The 25,967-nt window shown below is 41.1% G+C and overlaps 1 protein-coding gene and 1 long non-coding RNA gene across 4 annotated transcripts in view; one reads left to right on the top strand and one right to left on the bottom strand.

Moving 5' to 3' along the window:
• Positions 1 to 25,967, bottom strand: part of CLYBL (citramalyl-CoA lyase) — a 278,492-nt gene that overhangs the window by 3,933 nt on the left and 248,592 nt on the right. The window contains exons 4-7 of one of the 2 annotated variants that reach the window (XM_050765996.1): positions 25,651 to 25,752; positions 23,792 to 23,918; positions 22,344 to 22,511; positions 17,693 to 17,817 (exon numbers count right to left, since the gene is read on the bottom strand). In XM_050765996.1, the coding sequence (XP_050621953.1) occupies positions 17,693 to 17,817; positions 22,344 to 22,511; positions 23,792 to 23,918; positions 25,651 to 25,752 (522 nt within the window). The remainder of the gene's footprint in view (positions 1 to 17,692; positions 17,818 to 22,343; positions 22,512 to 23,791; positions 23,919 to 25,650; positions 25,753 to 25,967) is intronic. The other variant, XM_050765997.1, reaches the window with a different exon arrangement.
• LOC126940232 (uncharacterized) overlaps positions 1 to 25,967 on the top strand; it is a 125,834-nt gene that overhangs the window by 70,948 nt on the left and 28,919 nt on the right. The gene's annotated exons all lie outside the window — the stretch shown is intronic.

The following is a 25,967-nucleotide window of genomic DNA, read 5'->3' as shown; positions in this document are numbered from 1 at the left end:
TTTGGCTAATTTTTTTTGTATTTTCAGTAGAGACTTGGTTTCACCATGTTGTCCAGGCTGGTCTCGAACTCCTGGCCTCAGGTGATCTGCCTGCGTCGGCCTCCCAAAGTGCTGGGATTACAGGTGTGAGCCAGGTGCATGGTTAAGCCATGCCTGTCATAATTGGCTAATTCCTTTTTTTGTATTTTTCAGTATGCTCATAACAACACTTGGTTTCACCATGTTGTCCAGGCTGGTCTCGAACTCCTGGCCTCAGGTGATCTGCCTGCCTTCTGTATCTATACAGATCTCCAGAGCTTTTCCTTCTTGCAAAACAATCTCGTGGTCTCATTTCCATGTCCCCCTGCCCCCAGCAACCACCATTCTACTTTTAACAAGGATGCCAAAAGTAGAATCCTTGGGTTTCACTCTGTCACCCAGGCTGGAGTGCAGTGGCATCATCACGGCTTAATGCAGCCTTGACCCCCCAGGCTCAGGCCATCCTCCTGCCTCAGCCTCCCGTGTGGCTGGGACCATAGGTGAGCACCACCATGCCCAGCTAATTTTTTATGTAGAGACAAGGTCTCCCTATGCTGCCCAAGCTGGTCGCAGATTCCTAGGCCTTTTAATAACTGAGGAAACTGAGGCAGGAGGAGCTTAAGAAACATGTGCAACTTGGCCCTGTAGTTAGGAAATATATAACAGAACAGGGATAAAGCTGATTCTATCTAATGCCAAGCCTGTGCTCTTAGGGGCCTGGTGATTGAAAAGGGTTCTCTGAGTGTGTTCTGTGACTCCCTGAATCAGAATAATGGGCGGGGGGGGGGCTTGTTAAAATGCAGATTCCTGGGCCCAGTCCCACAAGGTTTGTGCAGAAAACCTGGAGGTTGACGGGGACTCCTCTGGTGATTCTAATGCATATGCATGTTTGAGAGCTTCCATGTTTTAGCTCCCCCAGGTAGAAATGGTTAGGCCGGCTTGGATATGTAGGTCTATAAACTGAGGAGCCCTCTTGCAGCCTTCTGTAAATGATGCCTTTCTCTTGTAAGGCATCCCCAAGATGCGAAATGGCAGAATTTTCTTAGGTTAATCACCACTTATTCATTCATCCGTCAAGAATGGACCGAGCAGCTCCCTTGTGCCAGTCGCTTGGGACAGTGAGAGGATGCGACTTGGCCCTGCCCTTTGGGAGCTTACCATTCGCTGGAGGGGAGAGGGAAGGAAGAAGCAGGTGCTACCTGATGCAACAAGAGTTGGAGAAAAGGCCAGGGTGGTGAGCACAGGGACGATCTGAGGGCCTACAATGGCTGCACTTCTTCCCAATCTGGGCCATCTTTGTGGGACTGCACTGCTCACACAGACGGGTACCTACAGCAATGCCAGGCATCTCCATGCGTTGCCGTGGAGCTCCGGACATCTTGGGCTTTTATTTGACAGTTACCTATGGCGTTATGTGTTGTAATAAATCACGGGTCAATTGCTTTGCACATCTTACTATACATATGTCTATGATTTCAGACTCCTGAAGGTGAAGGCCAGCACACGTGTCTTTTGCATAGGAAGGAAACAGTCACCATCGAACTGTGGTTTTTCTGACACCTCGGCCATTGCACGTTGATCAGATAAGCACTGACATAATCTGACTTACAATTTGACAGTGAAAGAGGTGATGCCAGCGTGATGACAACAGTAATCACATCTATGGGAAATTGTCATATATTTTGCATTTCTGGCACTTAGTACTTGACTTTTTTTCTCCACAGTCCTAAAAGAGTAATTTTCTAGAAACCACAAACTGATCTAAGTCTTTCCCTATTCACTATGTTTCCAAATAACTTCTGTGGACACTGAGGGGGTTCCAACACCACATTCTGATGACGGTGTTGCTGTGGCTCCCTGAGAGGGAGCTCTCTGTGAGAATTCAACACTACTATTTGAATACAGCTGCTAGAGTCCTTCTTTTTTGGGGTATCACCCTTTTCCCATATGGTGCTAAGTCTTTCTGCTCAATGAATGAATGACTGGCCTCACAGCCGTTCCCAGGGAATTCCTAAACTTCCAGCCAGTGTTGGCCATGATCAAATTTCTCCTCGAGATCCTGGCTGTGCCTTCCACTTGCTAAATCTCTCAGCCCAGCTGTGGCCTCCTGGGATATGGCTCTTCCTTACCTACAAAGTCAACAGCGCCCTGAAACTCCCCAAAAAAGGTAGAAGATGATGCTCCCAGAGACACTCTCACCGGCACTGCTGCATTCTTCTTTCCTGTTTTTCAACTTCTCCCACTTGGAGAGTCCTTAGAAAGGCCCTCGTGTGCCCTCGGTTCCCTCTCAATTTTGTTGTGACATTCATTTGAAGGATGTCCGTTTGGGTGCCAGGCACCCACAGCTCAGTGAGGCTTCCCGGCTCCAAAGCTGGCTCCCGGAGCTCTCAGGGACATGGTGCCAGGATGTTTATAGGGGGTGGCACTTTTCTAGTTGGGAGCATGCTGTTATCTTTCTAAAACAGATCTGATGGAATCATCCCCTTGCTTTAACCTCGCCGTGGTTTTCTTTGGACTTGCAGAATTAAGTGCAGTATCTTCACTGGAGACCCAAGCCTGCCCATGATGGGACCCTGCCCCCCTCAGCCTCGTCTCCTGCCAGTCCCCTGAGATCCATCCCCCAAAACACACTGCCCTGCAGCTCTGCCGCATGCCCTGCTCTCCCTCTGAAGGCCCTTTCCCTGTCTGGCAAACTCCTCCTGATGCTTCCAGATGTCAAGTTGTCACCTCTATGAAGTGTTTGAGGTCTCCTTGGTAGAGCAAATCCCTCTCCACCCTTTCCCTGTGCAGATCCTGGTATAGCCTGTGTTCCTATCTATTTGTTTACATTGCTATCTTTCTCACAACGCCGTGAGGCGCCTGTGGGCAGGTGCCAGGCCTCACGTGCCTTTGACTCCCAAGAGCCAGCACCCAGCACCCAGTACCCAGTACCCAGTACCTGCCAGGAACACAGGAGATGCTCTGTGACTGCTGACCTAGCGATGATGGAAAAGGCTGAATGAAAAGCCAAGAGCAGCAATACTGACCTGCCTGAATAGAGGGACACAGGTTCGATAGTTGGTGATTTGGGTCATTCTTTTTCTTTAATTTGGGACCTTAGGGAAGGGGCTGTAGTTGTCTGGGCAAAGCTTTGCTATCACACATACCTGCTGGGTCTTTAAGTCACCTGGAATGTGCAGTGAGGTTTCATCCCAGATGGTCTCAGGGATATGGGGCTCTGCCTCCCACCCCATCAAGCTGTGCCGGATGCCCTGGCCCACACCTGTGCCTATCAGTTCCCTGCATCGACATGGATGCAGAGTCTACTGCACGCCTGGCGTGCCTCAGGCCCCGGGACTTGCGACAGCAGGAACAAGACAGATGTGGTCCCTGACCTCACAGGGCTTCCAGTCTAATGGGGAGAAAGACATTAAATAGACAATGATGGAAACGACTATTACTTATGAATGAGAACGTGTGTTTAAAAAGCAAGGCACAGGGGAGCTGAAGAGTAACCGATAGGGGACTTAACCTGATCAGGTGGGGCGTCCTGTGGGACGTGATGTTTAAACTGACATGTGAAGGGTGAGGAGCAGCTAAGCAGGGGAAAGGGACAGGAGGAGGAAAGGAATACAGAGCAGGGCACATGATGGCTCTTTCTGGGGTACGCGCTGGCTGACTGAGGGGACAGTGATAGGAGAAGACAGAACCACCCCAGGTCTCCACAAAGCTCTCCAGTTCTGAGCGCACCTTCTCCTCTCCTTTATCTGCACGTGTCTCTCTGTGCCCCTGGTCTGGCAATATTCACTGTTCAGTTGGCCAACACTCGCTGAGCCTCTGGTAGGACACTGTGGCTGACCTCAAAACGGGTAATGCTGGGGCCAGTGTGGTAGTGTAACCCCAGCACTCCTGGGCTGAGCGAGGAGGATCGCCTGAGCCTGGTCAAGGCTGCAGGGAGCCGTGATGGCACCGCTGCACTCCAGCCCGGGTGACAGAGTGAGAGCTTTTCACGAAAAAAAAAATTTTCATGTTGGTTTGGGCTCTAGTTAACTCGTGCAAGTGACTTAACAGTTAAAGGGCAAGTGAGTTTATGACGTCTGTGGTGCTTCAGGGCCAAGGAGCTGCAGAGAGAAGGAGGCCATCACAATGGCGCTGGTTTGACCAGAGAAGGGCTTCAAAGAACAGTGCTTTAAAAGTCAGCTTTCGAAGGTCAGGGATGCCAGAAGAGTCAGGAGAAGGGCGTGGGGACTGGAAGTGTGCATGGAGTTGGCTTTCTTTGTTCTGCAGGAGCCTCGTGTCTCTGGTCACCAGTGACATAACAGATACACAAAACTAAGGGGTGTGGTAGGAGACACTGGATCTTTCTGTGGTTCTCTCTATGGCTCAAAAGCTGTCTCCTAGGCCTGAGGATACACAGCCTACTCCAGCCTAAATTAAAGCAATCTGGAAGAGAGATGACATTTTAAAATACTGGTTCTGAATTTTTTTTTTTTTTTTTTTTTTTTTTTGGGATGGAGTCTAGCCCTGTCACCCAGGCTAGAGTGCAATGGCGCGATCTCGGCTCACTGCAACCTCCGCCTCCCTGGTTCAAACTATTTTCCTGCCTCAGCCTCCAGAGTAGCTGGGATTTCAGGCTCCCGCCACCACACCCAGCTAATTTTTGTATTTTTAGTAGAGACGGGGTTTTACCATGTTGACCAGGCTGGTCTTGAACTCCTGACTTCATGATCCACCCGCCTCGGCCTCACAAAGTGCTGGGATTACAGGCGTGAGCCACTGCGCCCAGTCGGTTCTGCTATTTATTAGCTGCTTGACTTTTCTTATGACAAAGCACATAAAGACAGTCTCTATTAGATGAAGCTAGACTGAAACCCAGTGGGGTTCCTCTGTTCTTGTTACACACACTGATGGGCCCATATGTGCTCCTTTCTGGACCCCAAGCAGAGGAAGTTGAACCACCTGTTTCCTTTCCTTCACTCTGGGTGTTTTTCCTCTGTCCAGAGGTGGTCCGAGAATCCACCGATGGGGAAGCTAAGAGCTGGGCTGGGCTGGCCTGGCCCAGCCCTACTTCCGAGTGGGACAGCATGGATGGATTGTCTGGCACGGCTTTCTGGGCGCCAGGGGAGGGGTAGATCTGGGGGAAAGGATGTTAGTTTCCTTGAGGAGGAAACAGGAAGATTGTCTTGGCAACTGTAACCTCTACTCTAGCTAACTATACTCTCAGTAAGCCCTGGAATATTAGTTTCCAAACTGAAAATTGGAGAAGGGTAATGCCATTAGGAAGACCCATTACCCAAAAAAGAGGTTTCATTTGATAGTACTTTATACTATTACAAAATATTCTTTTTTTTTTTTTTTTTTGAGACAGGGTCTCACTCCTGTCTCCCAGGCTGCAGTGCAGTGGCACGATCACAGCTCACTGCAGCCTTGACTTCCCGGGTTCAGGTGGTCCTCCCACCTCAGCCTCCCCACTAGCTTACTAGCTGGGACTACAGGCATGCCCCACCAAGCCTGGCTAACTTTTTGTATTTTTAGTAGAGACGGGGTTTCGCCATGTTGTCCGGGTTGGTCTTGATCTCCTGACCTCAAGTGATCTGCCTGCTGTGGCCTCCCAAAGTGTTGGGATTATAGGTGTGAGCCACTGTGCCTGACCCAAAATATTTCCTTTTTTTTTTTTTTTTTTTTGAGACAGAGTCTCTCTCTGTCGCCCGGGCTGGAGTGCAGTGGCCGGATCTCAGCTCACTGCAAGCTCCGCCTCCCGGGTTCCTGCCATTCTCTTGCCTCAGCCTCCTGAGTAGCTGGGACTACAGGTGCCCGCCACCTCGCCCGGCTATTTTTTTGTATTTTTTAGTAGAGACGGGGTTTCACCATGTTAGCCAGGATGGTCTCGATCTCCTGACCTCGTGATCCGCCCGTCTCGGCCTCCCAAAGTGCTGGGATTACAGGCTTGAGCCACCGCGCCCGGCCCAAAATATTTTCAAAGACTTTTTCTCACCTGTATTACAGAAGGCATGATTATTTAGTTTTATAGGTGCAAAAAATAAGATTCAGTACTAGTTAATCTTATAAAGGAACTTAAGGGGACAAGACTAGAATCTAAGGCTTTTCACCCCAAATCTCAAATTCTTCTTATTAATCATTGTAACCCAAAGTATGGCTGATAACTGGTATTTGGGATAATTATAGAGAAAATTCGAATACAGCTACATATTTATTTTGTATATACTATGTATTAAATTATATTTAATATAATTTATAAAAATGGCATATCTAAGCTATTTCAGAAATATTATTACTTAAGATGAGGCTAAAAATACATATAATGTGCAGATAAGCAAATGCATGAAATTGCAATTTTAATGAGAATTTGGGAAAGAGTAAAATATAATATTTTTCATCCTGGGCTTCCATTTGAAAGTTCTTACTGTAATTTATTACAATACTAGAAATAGTAGAATTCAATAATACAATATATGAGTGACATTTTAAGTCTTAAAAATACCTAAAGCATTTGTTAGGGGGATTAAAGGCGGTGATATTTGGTCCTTGTGTAATATCTGATTATCAGTAACTCTTTGTTTTATGAATAAACATCTTTAAAAATTGTAATGAAGCCTGGGCACAGTGGCTTTGGGATGCCAAGATGGGAGGATTGCCTGAGCCCAGGAGTTTGAGACCAGCTTGGGCAACATAGTGAGACTCTGTCTTTAAAAAAAAAAAATAGCTGGGTGTGGTGGCACGCACCTGTGGTCCCAGCTATTCAGGAGGCTGAGGTGGAAGGATCACTTGAGCCCAGGAGGTCGAGGCTAAAGTGAGCCATGATCGTGCCACTGCATCCCAGCAACAGAGTGAGACCCTGTCTCAATAATTAAATAAATAAACAACTGTCAGGAAGATAGTAAAAGAATATGACTGAAGACTTAGAACGTATAGAACGTGTTTTTCATCTTTTTAACACTTTAAATTGTAGTGATAATTTAATCGGTATTTTAATAATATTTTGAATTGAAATTCAGCAGCCATTCGTTCCTATTGCCAGATAATTTACGGATGCTAATGTATCTCTACATGAGATTTCTGAAAGTTCAACTGAAGTCATTCAACATAGACACCAATTCACATTGTGCTAATCTATGGTTACCTATCATGGAATTCAGACGGAAGACACTCCATGGCCTTTGATGGGGAAGCCCTTTAAATAATTCATAAGAATGTAACAGTGGGAATATCGGGTTTGGGGTGGGCTGGGGTGGTGTTCATTTTGCAACGGACTGGGAAGCACGGTGAAAAGTCAGATGGGAGCAGCATGCTGAGCGGCTGGGAAAGGCCCCAGAAGGTACAGGTTCACAGAGGGTCCTGAGTTTGGGGGTCATGCAGGAGGTTGGGAGAATTGTGTACCCTGGGCAGTTAGTGGATTCATTTTCCAAGCTCTGAAAGGTGCAGCAGCCTGGAGAAGCTCCTCTTTATCCCTCCCGTCCCTTCCCCTGTAGCTCTCTGGCTGTCACTCAGAGGGCAGGGCCAGGAGGGCACAGAAGTGAGGCCTCTTGTGTTTCTGGGGCAGCTCTACCTGCCAGGTCAGTGATGGTCTGAGCAGCACAGGGGATCATCTTCTCTATGCAAAAACAGGACACTTTCCAGGATGGGCACAGCCTGCGGTGGCTCTCAGTAGCCTGTGGCTGCAATGAAGGGTAACGAAGCTCCCTGGAGAGAAAGGATCTGGCTTTTCTTGGTGTTTCCCTTAGAAGCAGCTTCATGCAGAGGTTAGGGATGTGGACTTTGGGCTCTGTTACACCTGACTTTGAATCCAGGAATGCCTTTTCCAGCTGTGTGATCCACAATGAATAAAGCGACCTTTCCCAGTCTTAATTTCTTCATCTGGAAAATGGGGATAATATCGCCTCTATAGGGCTGTTGTGAGGATTACATAAAATAATATATGCAAGGGCCAGGTGCAGTGGCTCATGCCTGAAATCCCAACACATTGGGAGGCAGAAGTGGGCGGATCACTTGAGGTCAGGAGTTCAAGACCAGCCTGGCCAACACGGTGAAACCCCGTCTCTACCAAAAATACAATTAGCTGGGCACAGTGGCATGCACCTGTAATCCCAGCTACTCAGTAGGCTGAGGCATGAGAATCGCTTGAACCTAGGAGGTGGAGGTTGCAGTGAGCCGAGATCCCACCACCGTACTCCAGCCTAGGCAACAGAGAAAGACTCCATCTCCAAAAAAAAAAAAAAATATATATATATATACACACACACACACACACGTATATACACATATATGCATATATACATATATATGCATAATACACATGCATATATATGTATATATGCATATATACACATACATATATACACATGCATATATATGCATATATACACACATATATACACACATATATGCATATATATATGAACAATGGCCTGTCACCTAACAGGCTCTCACAATAAATGGGAGCAGTTATGCTACCAGCACTGTCACTACTGTGGCCACACCACTGTCATGACGGCCACCACTACTGTTAGGAGTGTGATGATCTCTCCTCTGGTTATTATTACCACTCCCATGGCCACTGCTCGCCTGGTTACTGCTACCACCATTGCTACTGGTATTGCTACTGTTATTGCTGGCCAGAGATTATTTAATTCCACTTATCACAGAATGGCTCAGTGAGAAGCAGACTGTTCGAATTCTAAGTGGGTTTTATGATTTCAGAGTCGTTTTAAGACCTGCAAGAGTTTGAGAGACATCAGTGTCTTTGAAAATACAATGAACAGAAACAGGCTCATGCCTGAAGCTTCCTGTCCCCTCTAAAGTCTTATAAATCACAGATTTAGTTGTCTCTTTAAGCAACTAGACTCAGGGATGCTATATATTTGGCAGAGCCTCAGGAGGAAAACAAATAAATTTAGAAAATTTTAAAAACTTAGAATATCAGCAGAGGACAGATGCTAATCAAATGCAGATGATCTGAAGTCCAGAGCTTGGCTTACACTGAGGAGGAGGTACTGAAACACAGGACACAGTTCTTTCAGCAGATGATGGACCAGAAAAGGAAGAGGTATAGCAAAGATGATGGATAGACACATTTGTTCAAAAGGGGGGACGTTTCTTGGAATGTGGAAATTGAGTGGATGCAAAATGAATGGACAGCATTAACATTTTGCTTTTTACAAAGGAAGGGTGAAATTATTTAGCTTTAGCTAAATAAATGGAAAGATGGAGCTAGAAAATAGAAAGATTTGTGTGTTGTTCTTGGTAAGACTAATTTGGGACTTTACCAAGAATTCCAGGAAGTCGGGGGTACGATGGGGAAGAAGAAGCAGTAGAAGGCTTGGAAGATGGATTTGGCAGGAGCAGGGCAGGAAAGGTAGAGGTGGCCAAACAGCAGCGAGGAGAGCTGAGGTGCACGTGTGTGCCAGTTATCTGAATATATGACCATCCCGAATCATCTACTTGCCCAGGTCTGGGTCTCCACGGACCAGAGCCATGCTTACTTTAAAAACTGATCAGAGAGACCACGGTAGCCTTCTATTTTTAAAACTTTCCTCGGGGCCTAAACATGTAGAGGGCAAGATTTCTCTTTAAAAATATTCAGGCAGAATAATCAGGCAAGAGTACGCAAGTCTTTGTTTTCGATATCTTTTCACAAGGAAATCTGGAAAAATAAAGCCAAGTATGCTATGTAGAAAGCTATGTATTGAGGTGAAAACAATTGGATTTATAAGCGTATCAAAATCTAAGGGAGTTAACACATTTGCCATCAAATTAGGTTTTGTGCTTAATTTTCTCAGTTTTTAAAGTGGCTTTATTGAGGTATGATTTGCATACCATAAAATTCACCCATTGTAAGTGTATAATTTGTTGATTTTTTAGTAATTGTGTAGTGTTCTGCTACTATCACCTCCATTTCAGATTTCTTTTTGAAACCGGAAATTTTGTTCAAAGATTTTTAAAAATTATTTTTAAAACCAAGACAAATGTGTAACAGGCCAAATGTTTAAATGTCTTTGTTTAAAAATATTTATGACATCGAATTTAAGCTCCTGTTGCCCATGAGAAAAGCAGACAATGAATGCCACTTATAGCAGTTTGTAGCTAAGACCAATAATGCTAAAATTCCTCTATTTCATACATGGCAGGCTTATTCTTTCTTTGGAACACAGATTTAATGAGTTAACATTAACTAGAAGAGACTGAAAGATTTACTAAAATACTGGCACATTTTTTCAAAGTACAATTGATGAATAACAACTGATGAAATAATTGATGGAAACATCTTCTTTCGATTTTTCTAGAAGGTAGCAGAAGTATGTCATATATACTGTTAAAAGTACATCTAATAAATTTTTTTAGCATTGTCAGGAATTTGAAAACCAGTTAGCTAAACAGTGTTTACTAAACGTGTTTTGTGTACCTATTTCTGCCCAAGATGCTGCAGGGAGGTGCATGCTACAGTAGAGAGAATCCTTTTTTTTTTGTTTTTTGAGATGGAGTCTCGCTCTGTCGCCCAGGCTGGAGTGCAGTGGCCGGATCTCAGGTCACTGCAAGCTCCGCCTCCCGGGTTCACGCCATTCTCCTGCCTCAGCCTCCCGAGTAGCTGGGCCTACAGGCGCCTGCCACCTCGCCCGGCTAGTTTTTTTTTTTTGTATTTTTTAGTAGAGACGGGGTTTCACAGTGTTAGCCAGGATGGTCTTGATCTCCTGACCTCGTGATCCACCCGTCTCGGCCTCCCAAAGTGCTGGGATTACAGGCTTGAGCCACCGCGCCCGGCCAGAGAATTCTTTATTCCCTAGGGTAGTGGTAAGAAATTGCCTCACCCTTTTTTTTTTTTTGAGGCCCACTGACCTAAAGTGGAAAAAAAGAGAGAATTATGGAAATGGTTGCTTTATATTTTTAATAAAATTCAATATAAAAAGAACTACAAAATTCTGGGCCAGGCGCGGTGACTTCCGCCTGTAATCCCAGTACTTTGGGAGGCCGAGGCGGGCAGATCATGAGGTCAGGAGTTTGAGACCAGCCTGACCAAAATGGTGAAACGCCGTCTCTACTAAAAATACAAAAATTAGCCAGGCATGTTGCGCACCTGTAATTCCAGCTACTCAGGAGGCTGAGGCAGGAGAATCACTTGAACCCAGAGGCAGAGGTTGCATGAGCTGAGATTGTGCCATTGCACTCTAGCTTGGGTGACAGAGCGAGACACTGTCACAAAAAAAAAAAAAAAAAAAGAATTACAAAATTATTTAATTAATACAACAACAACAAAATAAAACAATGCTCTGAAAGTCTCTATTGTAATTAGCTACAGGAGAGAAGGCGAGGGATGGTGTGGGGTGTGGAGATGATGTGGTGAGAAAGAAAAAGATGTAACCAAAAAGCGGAAACAGAGAATTCAGGGCAAGGAAAATGAGCGTGGAACAGAAGGATACACACACAGACTCATCCATCCTTAGAGGGAGAAATACAGGAAGAGGAAAGAGGGAAAGGTGTCCAAGAAACAAAATGATCCTCCCCTGGCCATCACTTGGATCTTGCTGTCATAGGCACTGAACGCCATGGGGTGTGTGTGAGCACAGGTGTAACTGAGAGTGTGACTCTGAGGACTTGTCCTTTGATGTCCTTGAGATGACACTGGGCTCTGGAGTAGATATGGCCTCTCTGTCAAAGGCTCCCCAGGCTTGCTTTGGGAGTTTCCATTCTATGTTGGGAGACTGAACGACTGATAACTAATAATATGAAGTGGAGTTTTCAGTGAACAGAGCCTAGAAGGCTTCCTGGGGCAGGGCTGGGGGACGAGGGCAGGGCAGCACTGAGCAGGGAGGCGTGTGGGGAAAGGCACGTGGAGACCCTGGTTTCTCTCTTTCCTCTTTGGTTTCTGCTTATCCTCAAGAAAAGACATACACTGGAACTACCCAAATCCAGACTTTGATTGTGACTGAGTGCATTTAAGGCTCTATCTCGTTTTGGTCATGAGTGTGGGTATTCACTGTAATTCAACTGAAGCCACATTTATGATATTTCATATCTTTACTTACAAACTAAGCCCTGAATTCTGCTCGCAGCCCTCTCTCCACCTTGGCCATGAGTGACACTGGGCAGCTTCTGAAGCCTTGCTGGGTTTCAGTGCATTAAGTCATAAACTGAAGGCATCTGACTAAAAGATTTCTGAGATTTCATCCAGCTAAAATAATGACATCTTTAAAATTAAAACTGAGCAAATAAAACTCTGAAAAATATAAACCTGGATAAAGAATATTTTGATTAAAATATCCTTAAGATGTGTTATAAATTAAGGAAAAAACAACCAATTTAAAACATTATCCAATTTAACCCGCATTAAAAATACTTTTTTTTTTTTTTTTTTTTTTTTGAGACAGAGTCTTGTTTTTCACCCAGGCTGGATTGCAGTGGCGCGATCTTTGCTCACTGCAACCTTTGCTTCCCGGGTTCGAGTGATTCTCCTGCCTCAGCCTCCCAAGCAGCTGGGATTAAGGCGCCCACCACCGTGCCCAGCTAATTTTTTGTATTTTTGGTAGAGACAGGTTTTCACTATGCTGGCCAGGCTGGTCTCAAACTCCTGACCTTGTGATCTGCCCGCCTTGGCCTCCCAAAATGCTGGGATTACAGGCATGAGCCACTGCACCCGGCCTATTAAAAACACTCTTATCCTCTAATAAATACCAAATCAGCCATTTGCCACTAAAAAAAAAAAAAAAAAAAAGTGAAATAAGATATGATATGATTTCAATACTTTGTAGCATTTCATTACTTTGTTTTAAATGTTTAAAATTTTGCAATTTTGTGTTAATCCATCCAATCTTAAAGTCATCATTGGCAGACTCAGCTTTCCTAAGAACTGGACTTTTAAAAGTCAAAATTACGGCCGATCTTTCTGAAAATGTTAAATGAACAGGGAAATAAAGGGAAAAGTGCAATTACTAAGAATCTCAAAAATAGAGTTATGTCCCTTTATCTTTCATTTTCACTACAAACCTCTCAGCTCTGATTTTTGTGTTCCTGCTCATAAATCCAGAGGGAATGCTGTGGGTGGTGGGCTGGATGGGTGTGGGAGGATACAATGTCGTCTAATAGGGGAATCAACCCTTTCAGTTGACAAAGACAGCAACCACATCTTTAGATGGTTTATTCGATCTGCGTGAAAGAGTGGCAGTGGGATTTCTGGCACTTGAATAAGCGGAAACAATATTTTTGGCTAGAGAAACTTCTCCTGAGTTCTCTCAGGGAGCCTTCTAGAAGGCCATCTGGACCAAGCAGTATTTCTGTTGTAAAACCCTGCATTTGGAAACAGAAATGAAAGGTGTGCGAGCGGCAATCAGACACCTATGAAAATGATCTACTTTCAATATTTTGGGAGGAGGGATGTGTTACTGTTTGTAAAGTTTCTAGATGGACAGACTTACATAAGGAAGAAAACTCTTACTTTCCTTTTTCTTTCTTTCTTAAGAGATACGTTTCCAGTTTATATTCCAGTAGAAGATGTGCTTATTAATGTGAACTTATCAGCTTGCACTGGTTTTCTCTCCGGAGTGAAATGAGAGTGTTGGCTATCTGTGATATTTACAGTTGTTAGGTCAGGCAGTGACCTTGTTTTTGACATTTGTGATTGTTAATGGAACCCAGAATTTAAAGATGAACACTTCCCCTTCCTCAGGCTTTAGCCAACTTGTGAAGCTATAACAAAGGAGAAATATTGAAAAAGCTAAACAACATCCTTCCAAAACCAAACAAAGCACGTACATCCATTATATGAATCAAAGAGAATGGTCGGAAAACTGAAAATGAAGCAAAGCCGTATGTGTAGCCAGATACTTCAAAATATGAATATTCTAGCAAAGTATCTTTAAAAATTTGACACACATAACACATTGTGCTATTCCTTCACATTTTTCTGTTAGAGTCTCCATTTGGAAAGAAATGGTAAATTCCTATATTAAGATTTCCTGTGATTAGTGACTGTTTTAAAAAAGCAACTGTTTCCTTTAGCTGTCATTTTTGCCTAAGAAGTGATGAACACGGAAAGATTAAAAACTTTAGCACTAAGTTCATAATATAGATTTGAGCAAATATATGTTATCATACATACTTGAATGTTTATATGTTGTATAAACATGTATGCTATATGTATTTGTTTATATAAAATTATTTCTATTGATATCAATATAAATGATTATTTGCTTCAGATGTTTTCAAGTATCCAATTTTTATACTATACAAAATTCTTTATTGATAAAAAAGAATTATTGAAATCATATTACTTTAATAAGCATATTAAATTCATTTTGAATGAATAATTTTCCAATATTAATGGAATCACCATTATTATAAAAAAGACATAAAAATGGAATTAACTTTTAAGAAAATCCTTTATAAATTTAAAACAAATCATGTGGAAATGATTTATCCTGGCTAAAGCATTTTACCAAATAATTTGAAACTAAAACAATTAATGGTATGCAGGTTGGATCTCAAAATACATTTTTCTGGAAGGATGGAAGAAAGTCAGTTTGATTAGTATTGTGGATTGAGACCTTACAGCTGATGTCGGCTACATTGAAGACATTTTAGTTTCTGGGAATTAACATAGGAGCAGAGATTACTTATAATGTCTAAACTTTTTCCAGCAGATGTTAATAAGATAAGATAACCTAGAATCCCCAGTGTCAGTCTCTAGCCCTAACTCTGATTACTGTCACTGGACTACTGTGCCAGGCAAAATTTTTTAGCCTGAAAATACCTTTCAGTTTCCTGAAACAAAGCAGCCACAAGAATCACTGCCTGCCAAACAGGGACAGATGATATGAGCTGATTGTTATTTCTTTTAATGTGAAGTGATTGTCAACCAACATTATACTAAGGATATCAAACTATTTCCTTAGGACTTTTAATTAAAATAAACATCCCCCAAATTCTGTGATACCAAAGTCTGATCCCCAATAATTTATCTGCTCATGGTCGAAGTAGTCCCATGAATTTTGCCATTTGGAGAGGACAGGAAGAAAAGGTAGAGCTTTTATGTTTGAATAATAGTAATGATTATTACTGTAGAGAACACAAATGGCTCAGCACTAACTGTGAACTTCAGCTATACCTTTGGTGTTTGGGCAGGATATAATTTAAGATGAGAGCAGGAAGAAGTAGAGAAAAGCAAAGATACGTAATTTTTCCTTCTTGGGTCATTTCTACATAAAAGCATTACTTGAATGAAATTTTCATCAGAGGGAGGAAAAAGGTCTTTTGGAAATTTATGACTGTCACACTAGGACACAAACCACCAGTTTCCTATCTTTGAGAGAGTCATCTGCGCTTTGGACAAAATATCTAAGGGTTCATGTGTTCATCAGTGATTCACATTTGACATAAAACAGACTAGATGTTTGTTGGAAGCAACACTTTATACAATTGTGCAACCCATTTACACAAAATCTTTACAAACAGAACCCACATTATTTAAACCCCAAGATCCCCTCAAGATCCAGAGTCACCTACCTGCAGATCCAATTTCTGTGACCGGCCAGTTTATAGGCAAAGTGAAAGAAACATGCTAACTGGATAAAATAACCATATGTCCCTACTGGAAGCCCCATTACTTGAATCATTTCAACCTTGCTGGACAAAACACCAGGAGAATTTGCTGTAGGAAACAAACCTCCACAAATGGGGCAGGGAAGAAATTACCTAATAGTTAGTCTCCCCTCTGCTCTAATTTCTATGGTTCTGTGTTAAGAAAAGCCATCCTGCCACACTGTTGTGAGAGCTTATGCCCCAACAAGAGGGCATTTCTTATTAAAAAAAAGTCCAGAATTGAACATTTAAGTTGCCGTCATCAAAAGGTATGGCAACTTTGGGAGCATTTCCCCAAGGAACAACAATTTTCAAGATACAATGGGAAAGGGTCATTTTCCTCATTCAAAAACGTAAATGCTAAGAAAAACACGTGTTTCTGGTTTGACTTCTGTTTGTTGGCTACTGAAATTCAGGGTAACCTCTCCCACACCCCTGTCTGCTTACAATGCCAACTGGCCTCCTTTGATGCTACCCAGTGTGAAACCCAGCTGGGATGGGTCATAGACACAGTGCTGGTCCAGACTGGAACTCTGCTCTCTCCTTTCAACGGTTTACATGTTGCCCCAGTTTCCTATTTCACCAGGAAGTGTTTATGTCCTCAGCTGGCACAAGGCTCATAGCAGAGGTACAGAGCATTCAGTGTGGGTGTGCGTGGGCAGGTATGCGAGAGAAGGGGGTGGATGGAGTTATTTGCACGTGTGCATGGGAGTCCATGGCTCTTCATTCTAGGTGAATATCTGGATTTATTCATGGGAATCTTGATTTGGGGTTAAGACACAAAAATGGACATTAAACACAAGGTCAACTTAAAATACTGTTTCTATGAAATGCATTACTTTTCTGATGGCCACTGTTGATGGGAAATGGAAGGATGCTGTTTATCATGAAATTGGTATAAGTCCAAATTGGATATTTCCAATGTAACATATTCTGCCTTTGGATATTAAGTGTGAGTTTGTGCAAAGATGAGCCTGCTGGTGTGTGAGTGTGCCCGCATAGGTTGAACATGGACTTCCTTAGGGAATGACCCATTGAATATTGTTACCCATTTTGGCAAGTCCTGGGATTTTTCAAGTGTCCTTGCCGCCAGTGAAAAGTGCAAGGGACATGTCTCACATGGATGTCACAGGTTCAGGTTCACCACTAAAAACCAGTTTTTCTTTTTTCTTTCTTTTCTTTTGCAGGGGGGAATGGTTAATATTCAGAACTGTAATAAATTTTCAATATTCTTTCTCCTAAGTAATTTTGCATTGTAGGTATCAAAACTTTACTCCTTCTGGAAGTTACGAGGCTGAGTTTAGAGATTACCTCTAGGATAGATTTATAAATGTAACTTTCCCTCCTATCCTCTTAAAAAGAGGCAAACGGTATTATTGCAAATAACCTTTAAGATAATTAACTGACAATGCTGCAACTAGCATAAAATCTTCCTTCAGGCGACACCTAATTTAAGTGTTACTGGCACAAAGTGGAGACAGATTGTGCATTACCACTGCAATATTTACATAGCAGAAACCCACAGAGCAGGAAACGCGAGGCTCAATGATGCACTAAATTAGGAACAACCGTACTCCAGTGTTAATTTGCTTTCCATTCCATCCAAATCTCAGGTCCAGAAATCGGTACAAACACATATACAACCTCCCACTCTCAGATGACTAAACCGGAGGAGATGTCTGTACTTTTCCCCCCACCAAATTAAAATAACTTGAAATTTATTTCTTTCCTCCACAAGAACCATTTAGTCAAACTGTGTTTATTTCATTACAACTTGTTCTCACTTTGATCTAAGATTATTTTCATATGAATGCTGCATAGAAGTCTGTAGAGAAAAACTAAACAGACTTCTATTTTCTCTAAGGCTGCCAATATATTTTATGAAAAGAATAAAATGAGAGACTTGAGAGCCAGTTAGTGAAATATTTAGGAACATGGGCAGGGCAAATCTACCTCAAGCAATTTTCTCACTGGTGAATGTTGTTCCCTCCCTTTCCCCCTCCCCAGATACAATGAGTTTTCTTAAACCATTCACACAACATATTTGTTTCATTCTTCCCGACAATATTTTCAACACTACTTTCAGCCAAGGCATTAATGAAACATTTACCTTTCCTAATTGTTGATGTTCTTTAAAGGCAGCAATCAGTTCTTCAGCCCACTTAATTTTTTCAGGGGAAGGAGAAAACTGCTCCTGGACCACGGCAATTTGGTTAGGGTGAATCACCTGCTTACCTACAAGAAGATTAATAACGTCGGAACCACGAAACAACGAACAGATGTTCAAACAAAATGTTTCTATTGCGCGAGGTTCCTGAAGGCCTCATAGACTGTATGTTAAATAACTAATTTAAAACTTTTTATTGAGAACACAAAACAAAACAAAACCTGCAATCAGACAGGCTTTTCCAGAATAACCACAGAAGCAAAACTACAACAATGGAAGTAATTGTGTTTCCGATCCTATAGAAATGCCACCTTAGGGCAGATAATCTCTTATTTTTAGTTACAGGTGGGCTGACGAGGCAGCTTGTTGAATAACTGCTTTGGCTGGGACTTTAAAGGATAATGTCTGCAAATTAGAGGGATTATTTTTAGTTGAAGTAGAAAAAATTAAATGAGAATTATCTCAAATTTTATAAGGTATCTTTTGCTTTCTTTGTAGAATTATACCTCTTTCCATGATTTCTCTTAGAAATGGTCTGCTGGTTTTCATAAAGCTTACAGATGCAGTCATTACAACTATATTATTATCAAATACAGTCTTACAATAGTATATTTAATTTTTTTTCTTTTAGACGAACATAGTTTATGTGTCATTTCTAACCCCCAATAGAAAATTGGATTTGAATGAAAATATTTTATTCAGTATGGTAAAATAGAAGGCAGAGTTGAACACTGCAGCCTCTGGATTACTCCATTTAAAAATTTAAAAATAGATACTTAAAGTTTCTTTGTCCAAAAATATACCCAGATTTTCCCTTTTGGCTTATAGAATCAAGACTGGGTATTTCCCTCTTTATAGCTCCCTACATATCCCAGAAGAAATCTTATCTCTGTAGAAATACCTTCCAAAAAGATTTATGATTCTTTTTATAGTTGAAAGATTTTAAATGAAAACATCATACAAAGATAAGAGCCATAGGATTTTGTGAAATAATGCAGTCGTTAAAAAAACAATTTAACAATCAGGGAAGTGTGGAATCCAATCAGATCACTAATAAATGCAACATAATTTAATGTTATAATAATGATGAGATTATATTGTGCTATGTGATAAAGTTATGAACATAATTGGCTCTTTAAAAATAATGTACACTTAATGAACATTTACTCTGCTAAATATATTTGTTGGTACATCAATTTGCTTTGCTTTTGAAATAGTTATTTTAACATTTAGACAGTACGAATTATATCCTTGATGTTTTATATCTTGCTGTCAGTTCCTATTACTTGCCATTATTCTGTTAGAATGAAAAAAGGAATGATGCTTGTAAAAACATATTTTTAGTGTTTCATGTAAAAGACTTTAAGTGGATAAATATAATAATATCTTTTCTTTCCATTGGCATAATTAAAACATCCTCACATTGCTATTCCATTCTTTTCTGTCAGCATACTAATACAATGTTAAACACTTTTATAAATAAAGATTCTTTAAATTACCTGAGGAATAATTTCTGGGAACGAATAACATGAGGGATGACAAGAGGGCTTTTTTCAGTAGTAGGTATTGAGATTATATTTAAGTAATCTAATAGTTGTTAGAATATTGTTAATAAAGGATGTCAGTTCTGGTAGTCATTTCCTACTAATTGTTAGCCCTGAATTTCATAATTTATGTACATAATTTACACCAATGTGTAAAAAGCCAGATTTCATGGGAACTTCTTGGTACATGCACTATAATTTGAGGAGCAAAACACAAACTACTTAAAGTACTGTGAAATCACTGCTAGCTCTCCATCCTCCGGTGCCTATATTTTGGCAATGAGGCTAATTTAAGATCCATGTTAGGTTTTAGAAATGTATGGGCACTCAGATGTGAAGTTCTCTTTCGTCACATCTTAGCTATTCCAACAACTGTACAGCAGACTTTAATGCCATGTGGGAACCAGGCAAATATTTTATACAGAAGAGTTGTTATTGACAAGTTACTGAGAGGGTGCAAAATTGGAAGACATTAAAATTTATGACCATGAAATCCTTTTTACAGTACCGCTTGATATATCGTGCTTTAAATCAATACCTGTCAACTCTTTTAGGTAACTGTATGATGGTGTCATTTTTGTCTTCTACAATAGACTGCAAAAAAGAAGAAAACCTATAGTGCTTCATATTTATAATCTTTCTTCTCAGCATGTAGCACTGGAGTAACTGTAATGACGAAGTCAGCTGTTAAAGCCTTATTCCAAGATTTAGTTTTGGCTTCTTTTTTATAAAAAAATTCCTAAAGTTAATGGCCATTTATACAGCCAATGCATTGATTTAAAATCAATCGACATGGACTGTGACTCTGGGAAATGACCGCAGAAAAGAAACTACAGCTAACTTTTAGAAACTACAACTCATTACAAATATATATCATTTTTAAAAGTACAGGAAATCCTTATAGCACAGACTTAGTCTTCCTTACCAGTGTTATGGATAACACAATACTTTCATTGGATTTTAAACCTTTCAACCACCTGCTTCAGATAAGACATGTCTTCCTTCCTCCATCCCTCCCTCTCTCCTCCCCACTTTTCCTTTCCTTTTTTCTTTCCTTCTTTTCCTTCTCCTTGTGCAAAGCCCAAGGTATGGCAATCAAATCCCAAACAACTAGGACAAACAGATCCTGAGTGGTCTAAAATACTCATTAAAAAACATTTATTTTTAAAAACGACTACAAATAATCTCCTATCTTATTATCAGATTGATTACCTCTTATTGGTATGCAGAAATATAATTGGGACAACAAAGACTTTCTCTCTAAAAATTGCAAACTGCCTACGAAGTGTGGCTCCCTAGTTATGGCCTGGTTCCCTTGAATATATAATGGGCACTGTGCCCTCTGCGCCTTCCCATTATCCTCGCTTCCCCCCTTTTTTTAGCGATTTAATACTCCCCGTCGTGGAGAAACAATAGTGCCAGGTCCATAAGCTCCTCGTGCTGAGTTGGGCACAGTCTAGAAATTTAAACCTGATTTGAAATAGCCTGTCTTCTGCGATTGAATTAGGGGCCAAGTTAATTCAGTCCTGTATCTTGGAGACACTCTTCAGCTCCCGGAGAAGTTCTGGGGCAGACATTTACCCCAGAGGAGGCAGAGGAAACTCAGATTCTGCTGAGTGATCGTGGAGGGGTCAGTGTCAATGCAGTGCTTTCTCTTTTTTATTGAATTAGTTCCCATTTTGGAGCAACATCTGGCTGCCTGGCAGCCAGTGCCATACATTGCAGGCCAACAACATCAGGGTCTATTAGATAAATTTCATGGAGTTTTTCTCCAACTCTTTCATTTGGGTCACATCTTAACCAGTCGTTGGAAAGAGGCAGGAACAAGCACAATCACATGGATGTGGCAGAGGACTCCTTTTTTCCTCAGTCACTATGAAACGCAGGGAGAATTCGTTTATTAATAGTTCAGATAATTGAAGAATATTTCCCTATATGGGATCACATTTATTTAAAAATTTGGGGGGGATCATATTTATTTTAGCTCTTTGTGTAAAAAACACAAGAACAAACTCAGAGCTTTATTTAATTCGAATATAACACTAAAATAGCTTCTTAGGTCATTCAATTTTATTTTGGACTAAATCATCATCCATTAAGGTATTTTTTACATTTAAGCCTGCTTTATGAAATGTTTCTTTCAGTAACCGCTACCTAGATACAATTCAAAAACAGTTATAACGGGAATATCAGGATGCTCATCTCTTTTCCTTATTATTCGGGTACCTTTCTGATACTAATATTCTTAGAACTTTCAACAGAAGAACAGGTAAGAGTGAAGGAGCACACTGTGTTTCTCCCATGGTCGTCAGTTTGTGTGTGTGCAACTTCATGTGGATGTTTGTGTGTAGACTCCTATCGTGGTTTTTCGAAAAATAGATCTCTGTTGTAAAAACACAATTTTCAGTCGCTCCCCTGGCTCATGGGGACCTGAGTGACCAGGCACACCAATCAACAGATAGCCGCCTGTGCCCCAGACCAGACTGCAAGGGGCTGGCTGAGCCTAGTGCCAGCCTATGCCCGTAGGTGTCGCCAGGTATACGGACACTTACTGGGAGGTGGGAGAGAGAGGAGGGGCTTGGAGTGGCAGAAGAGCAAACAACTAGTTATGAGTAAAAAACAAAACAAAACAAAAACCAAAGATAATATCACCAACATTTTTTCAGAAATGAATTAAATTTTGGATATTCTAGGAGATTTTTCTTCTATCCATCAACCAAAATTCTTATGGCGGTTCATTCAAAAACACTCTTTTAACAGTCTCATCCCTCCCTACAGGTCAGCCAGGACCACAACAAAATGATTAAGAGGATGGAGGAAAAAAAAAAGCAACTAATATAAAGAGGAAATAAAATGAGTGATTTGTTGACTTGCAGGGCCAAAGAAAACCATGACAATGTGTCTGGCAAGTTCTTCCCCTGTGTGGCTTGTTCATATTTCAAATAGCGGAACAAGATATCTGATGAGATTAGAAGTGTTTTTGGGTCAAGTTTCTATTTTTCTGGAATGCTTGCTAATTTAGACACTGCTTTCTAAGACAGGAATCATACCAGTGAAGCCCATTGCAGCTCCTTCTCGTGACTGTCTAAGAAGCCCAGCTCCATCTCGAAAGTCAATGTACACCAGATCTATGGCTTGGAGACCAAAGGCTTTCGCTATGACAACAATCTTTTGCCGGGCGTAGAGAATATCCAGGGTTTCTTTACTACTTGTTGCACCTGAAAATGGGATGTTAACAGAAAAAGGAGGCTTTAACTTTGGAAACCGCACCCAGATATTTATTATAAAACCTCAGTTTGTACAGATATCTATACCTCCCTGGGAATTGCTCCTCTGCAAAATAATTATTCAAATATAAATGAAGACAGGGATATGTGGAGGCCAAGTTAAATCTCGTATGTGTCTGTTTAACTGACAATAGAATACTTTCAATAGAATTACTTCTACCTGCATTAAGAGAAGGCCCCTTCCCCATTCTGGGAGGCTGGGTCAGGGTCACAAGGGACTCCTGATATATTTTTTTCCTTCTTATCAATGCTTAAAAAGTGCCAGTCCAAAGACAGCACCACAAAAGGTGGCCCAGCAGCTATGCAGGGCAATGGTTCGTGTTTCACAGCAAGCACAGAACTGTGTGTGCTGTGGTTGCCATGCCCTGTCCAAACTGAAGTTCTGAGCCAAATGCTTCAGCTTCAGGGTCTGTCTGGATGCAGAACTTGGGGAGACGGGAGGGCACTTGTTTTGGGAGGGCTGGAAAGCGTCGATATGCCTTCTGTAGCCCGCTGAACCGTTGGATACACAAGTCTCCTGGAAAGACTCGTATTCAAATAAATTCAGTGTTTTCACCCTGAGGGGAGGGAAGTGTCCCTGTTTATATTTGGAGTATGCCACTCCCTGCTCAGGGAAAGTGCCTGTCTTCAGGTCACTGGGGCTGGTTTCTGTGGCCTCGGCCTCTTTTCTAAATGCTTCACGGTCTCCAGTCACACACACAGACCCCTCAAGTGCAGCACACGAGGGATGGTGAGAATCAGTGAAAATCAGCACATTTAATACTAAGAGTTCGGAAACATATTGTAAGAAAAATTTAAGATCCATTTAAAATAATATTTATATACCGCATATTCTGCGGAAAACAATTCATTAAGGCAAATGTGAAATCGCCTTAAATTTGCATTAGAAATCTAGACAGCCCACGGACGGATGTGAAAACAAAATACTGAAGCAACGGTGAGGCTGTTCACATAATATATTTATTAGGAGCAAAGGAGATGCCATATATTCTTGAGCATGCCTGGGGCTTTCTATTGCTCGTGTCTTCTGTAAATGAACAGAAGTAACCATGTAGTGTTCTAGAAGCAGGGCAGCTATGAGGACCTCTAAATTATCAGGAAGTAGTGTCCATTCCATTGTCATGAAAAACCATTGTCACGGTTGGCAAATATACATTGTTATGTAAATGTCAAGGGGCAAAGAAAAAATATATACACACATATACACACACACAGAAAAAGAGAGAGAGAGAGGTCTTTGACACCTATGCTGGCTCGAAAGTCTTCTCCTCCAAAAACGACTGCATCTAGAAAGAGACCTACTTGAGGCCCGATCTTTAGGGTTTCTTCACACACTGCCTGTAAAAGAGCAGAAGAGAACCAAGTCTCACGGAAACGCGTGCGTCAGAGGGAAGAGGCATGGTGCCTTTTAGTAGCAGGACGACCTGACTCTTAACACAATTTGGCTGAAGGCAGTCCTAAAAACGCAGCCCAAATTTACCCCTTTCAAAAGGTATTTAATATCATCCAAGATAAGTATATTGTATAAATTTGCTTTGTTTAATGGATTATATTAATATAGTTATAATGTCCAAATTGTAGTCCATCTCATTTTTGGAGAAACTTTGAGTTAACTCATTTTGCTTGCGCTAGAAGTTATTTATATCTTTCCAGAATTTGTTTTTGCTTTAAGAGACTCTCATAAAACCACAGGGGAGAAGGAAGGAATTTTAAAATCAAACTAATTGAATTATTTGCATTAGGATCAAGCACATGGTCTCAGGATTAAAGACAGTACAAAAACCTGCAACTCCAGAGGGGAAAATAAAAATGCAACAAGTCATCCAAGATGTGTTCATAAAGCAACTTCAACATTTATATATGAAAGTCAAGGCAAATACCATTTGTCATAGACATAACCATGAATCTTGAAAGGTGGAGATATAACCTGCTAATATATGTGGGTGGGAAAGAAACGAGGAACCGGTGGAGACACTGTTGATTAATTTCAGACATTCTAAGTGCTTCTAAGTACATTATGGAATAAAATAGTGAAGCAGTGCTTAAAAATTAAATCACTGGATGAATCTGGTTGCATCTAAGGGATATGCTTTTGATTATATTCTCAGGATTCTGGGGCTGGCTGGAAGAATTTATGGTTAGTTGTGTAAACAAGCAGTTCACGAGTCTTGAAGCAGCTCCCCAAACAATTGCACTCGACCCCCTTCCACACATCCCAAGGCCTCAGAGTTGCCGCTCACACGTTCTCTCTCCAGTATAGTTCGACTATGTTTTTTTCTGTTGTTTTTAGTTATTTCTTTGCTCCTGCCTTCTGTGGGGGCTGGGGTGGGGGTTGGGAGTCCAGGAACTCTGAAAGGGGGTGCTAGATTGATGTTTGCAGGTCAGGTGGAATGAGAGGCATATTTTGGAAAATAATATAAATGCCCCCTGATAAACGAGAAAAGACGAGCTAGCTCTGAATTTGTTAAGGCAGGTAGTTTAGTGCAACCACACAGCGGTTGAAAACACTTGGCTCAGCTAATATTCCCGCATGTATATTAGAAGGTATTCGATGTTCTAATATGGCAAATTGAAAAAATGTACTGCAAATTATTTGTGTGCATGAACTTACAAACAATAATCTTCTCTGCTAGCCATTACTGATAATGTTGCTACAGAGAGGGCAGAAAATTTCCCAGTGAAAAGACAATTGATAGAAAAGAACATTTCAAAGTTAATTCATAAGAGTGACAAAATAAATTTTTATGTACATTTAGTCTATAAATGCAATAATTCAAGGCATATAATTACACAGTGATTAATTAAAATTGTTACTAGGAATATATAAATGCTTCATTTAAATATTTTGGACTGGGAAGCTTTTCCTTCTACTTAACTGATTTCATTGTTTTCTAAGATGCTGGTAACTTGGTTTTCGGACTATTACAGATAACAAATGGTGTTCAACGTTTCCTTTGCTTATAAATCTTTCTAGAAACACATTTTAAGAAGATGTTAAAATTGAAAGCAAAAGTTCTCTTTAGGTGATAAATAAAATGCTAACTTATTAACCATATTATGGCTTTCTTACCTTAAAATTGAGCAAACCCATTGCAGTTTCCACAAAAGGGATTAAATTCATTGGTTGTTCAAGTTTTCGGCCTTTTAAGTGGAATGAAAATTTGTCTGCAAACTAAAATCAGAAGTGTCATAGGTGATTAGTGGGGAAAAAATGTACAGTCACAGAAATGTAGACACAGAAGTAGTATTTAAGTCTTTGACCTGAGGAAGTAATATCCAAGCCCCTTTCGTCCACACAAAAGAATTTTTTTAAAAAAGAAGAAGACCAAAGAAAAAGGTAATGAAGTTCCCACTAAACTAAATAGTAAAATCCCAAGCGTTACAATT

This window comes from Macaca thibetana, chromosome 17, assembly GCF_024542745.1.
Source record: "Macaca thibetana thibetana isolate TM-01 chromosome 17, ASM2454274v1, whole genome shotgun sequence".
NCBI classification, from domain to species: domain Eukaryota; kingdom Metazoa; phylum Chordata; class Mammalia; order Primates; family Cercopithecidae; genus Macaca; species Macaca thibetana.
The sequence above is the reverse complement of the archived record's forward strand: the minus strand, read 5'-3'. Positions and strand labels throughout refer to the sequence as shown.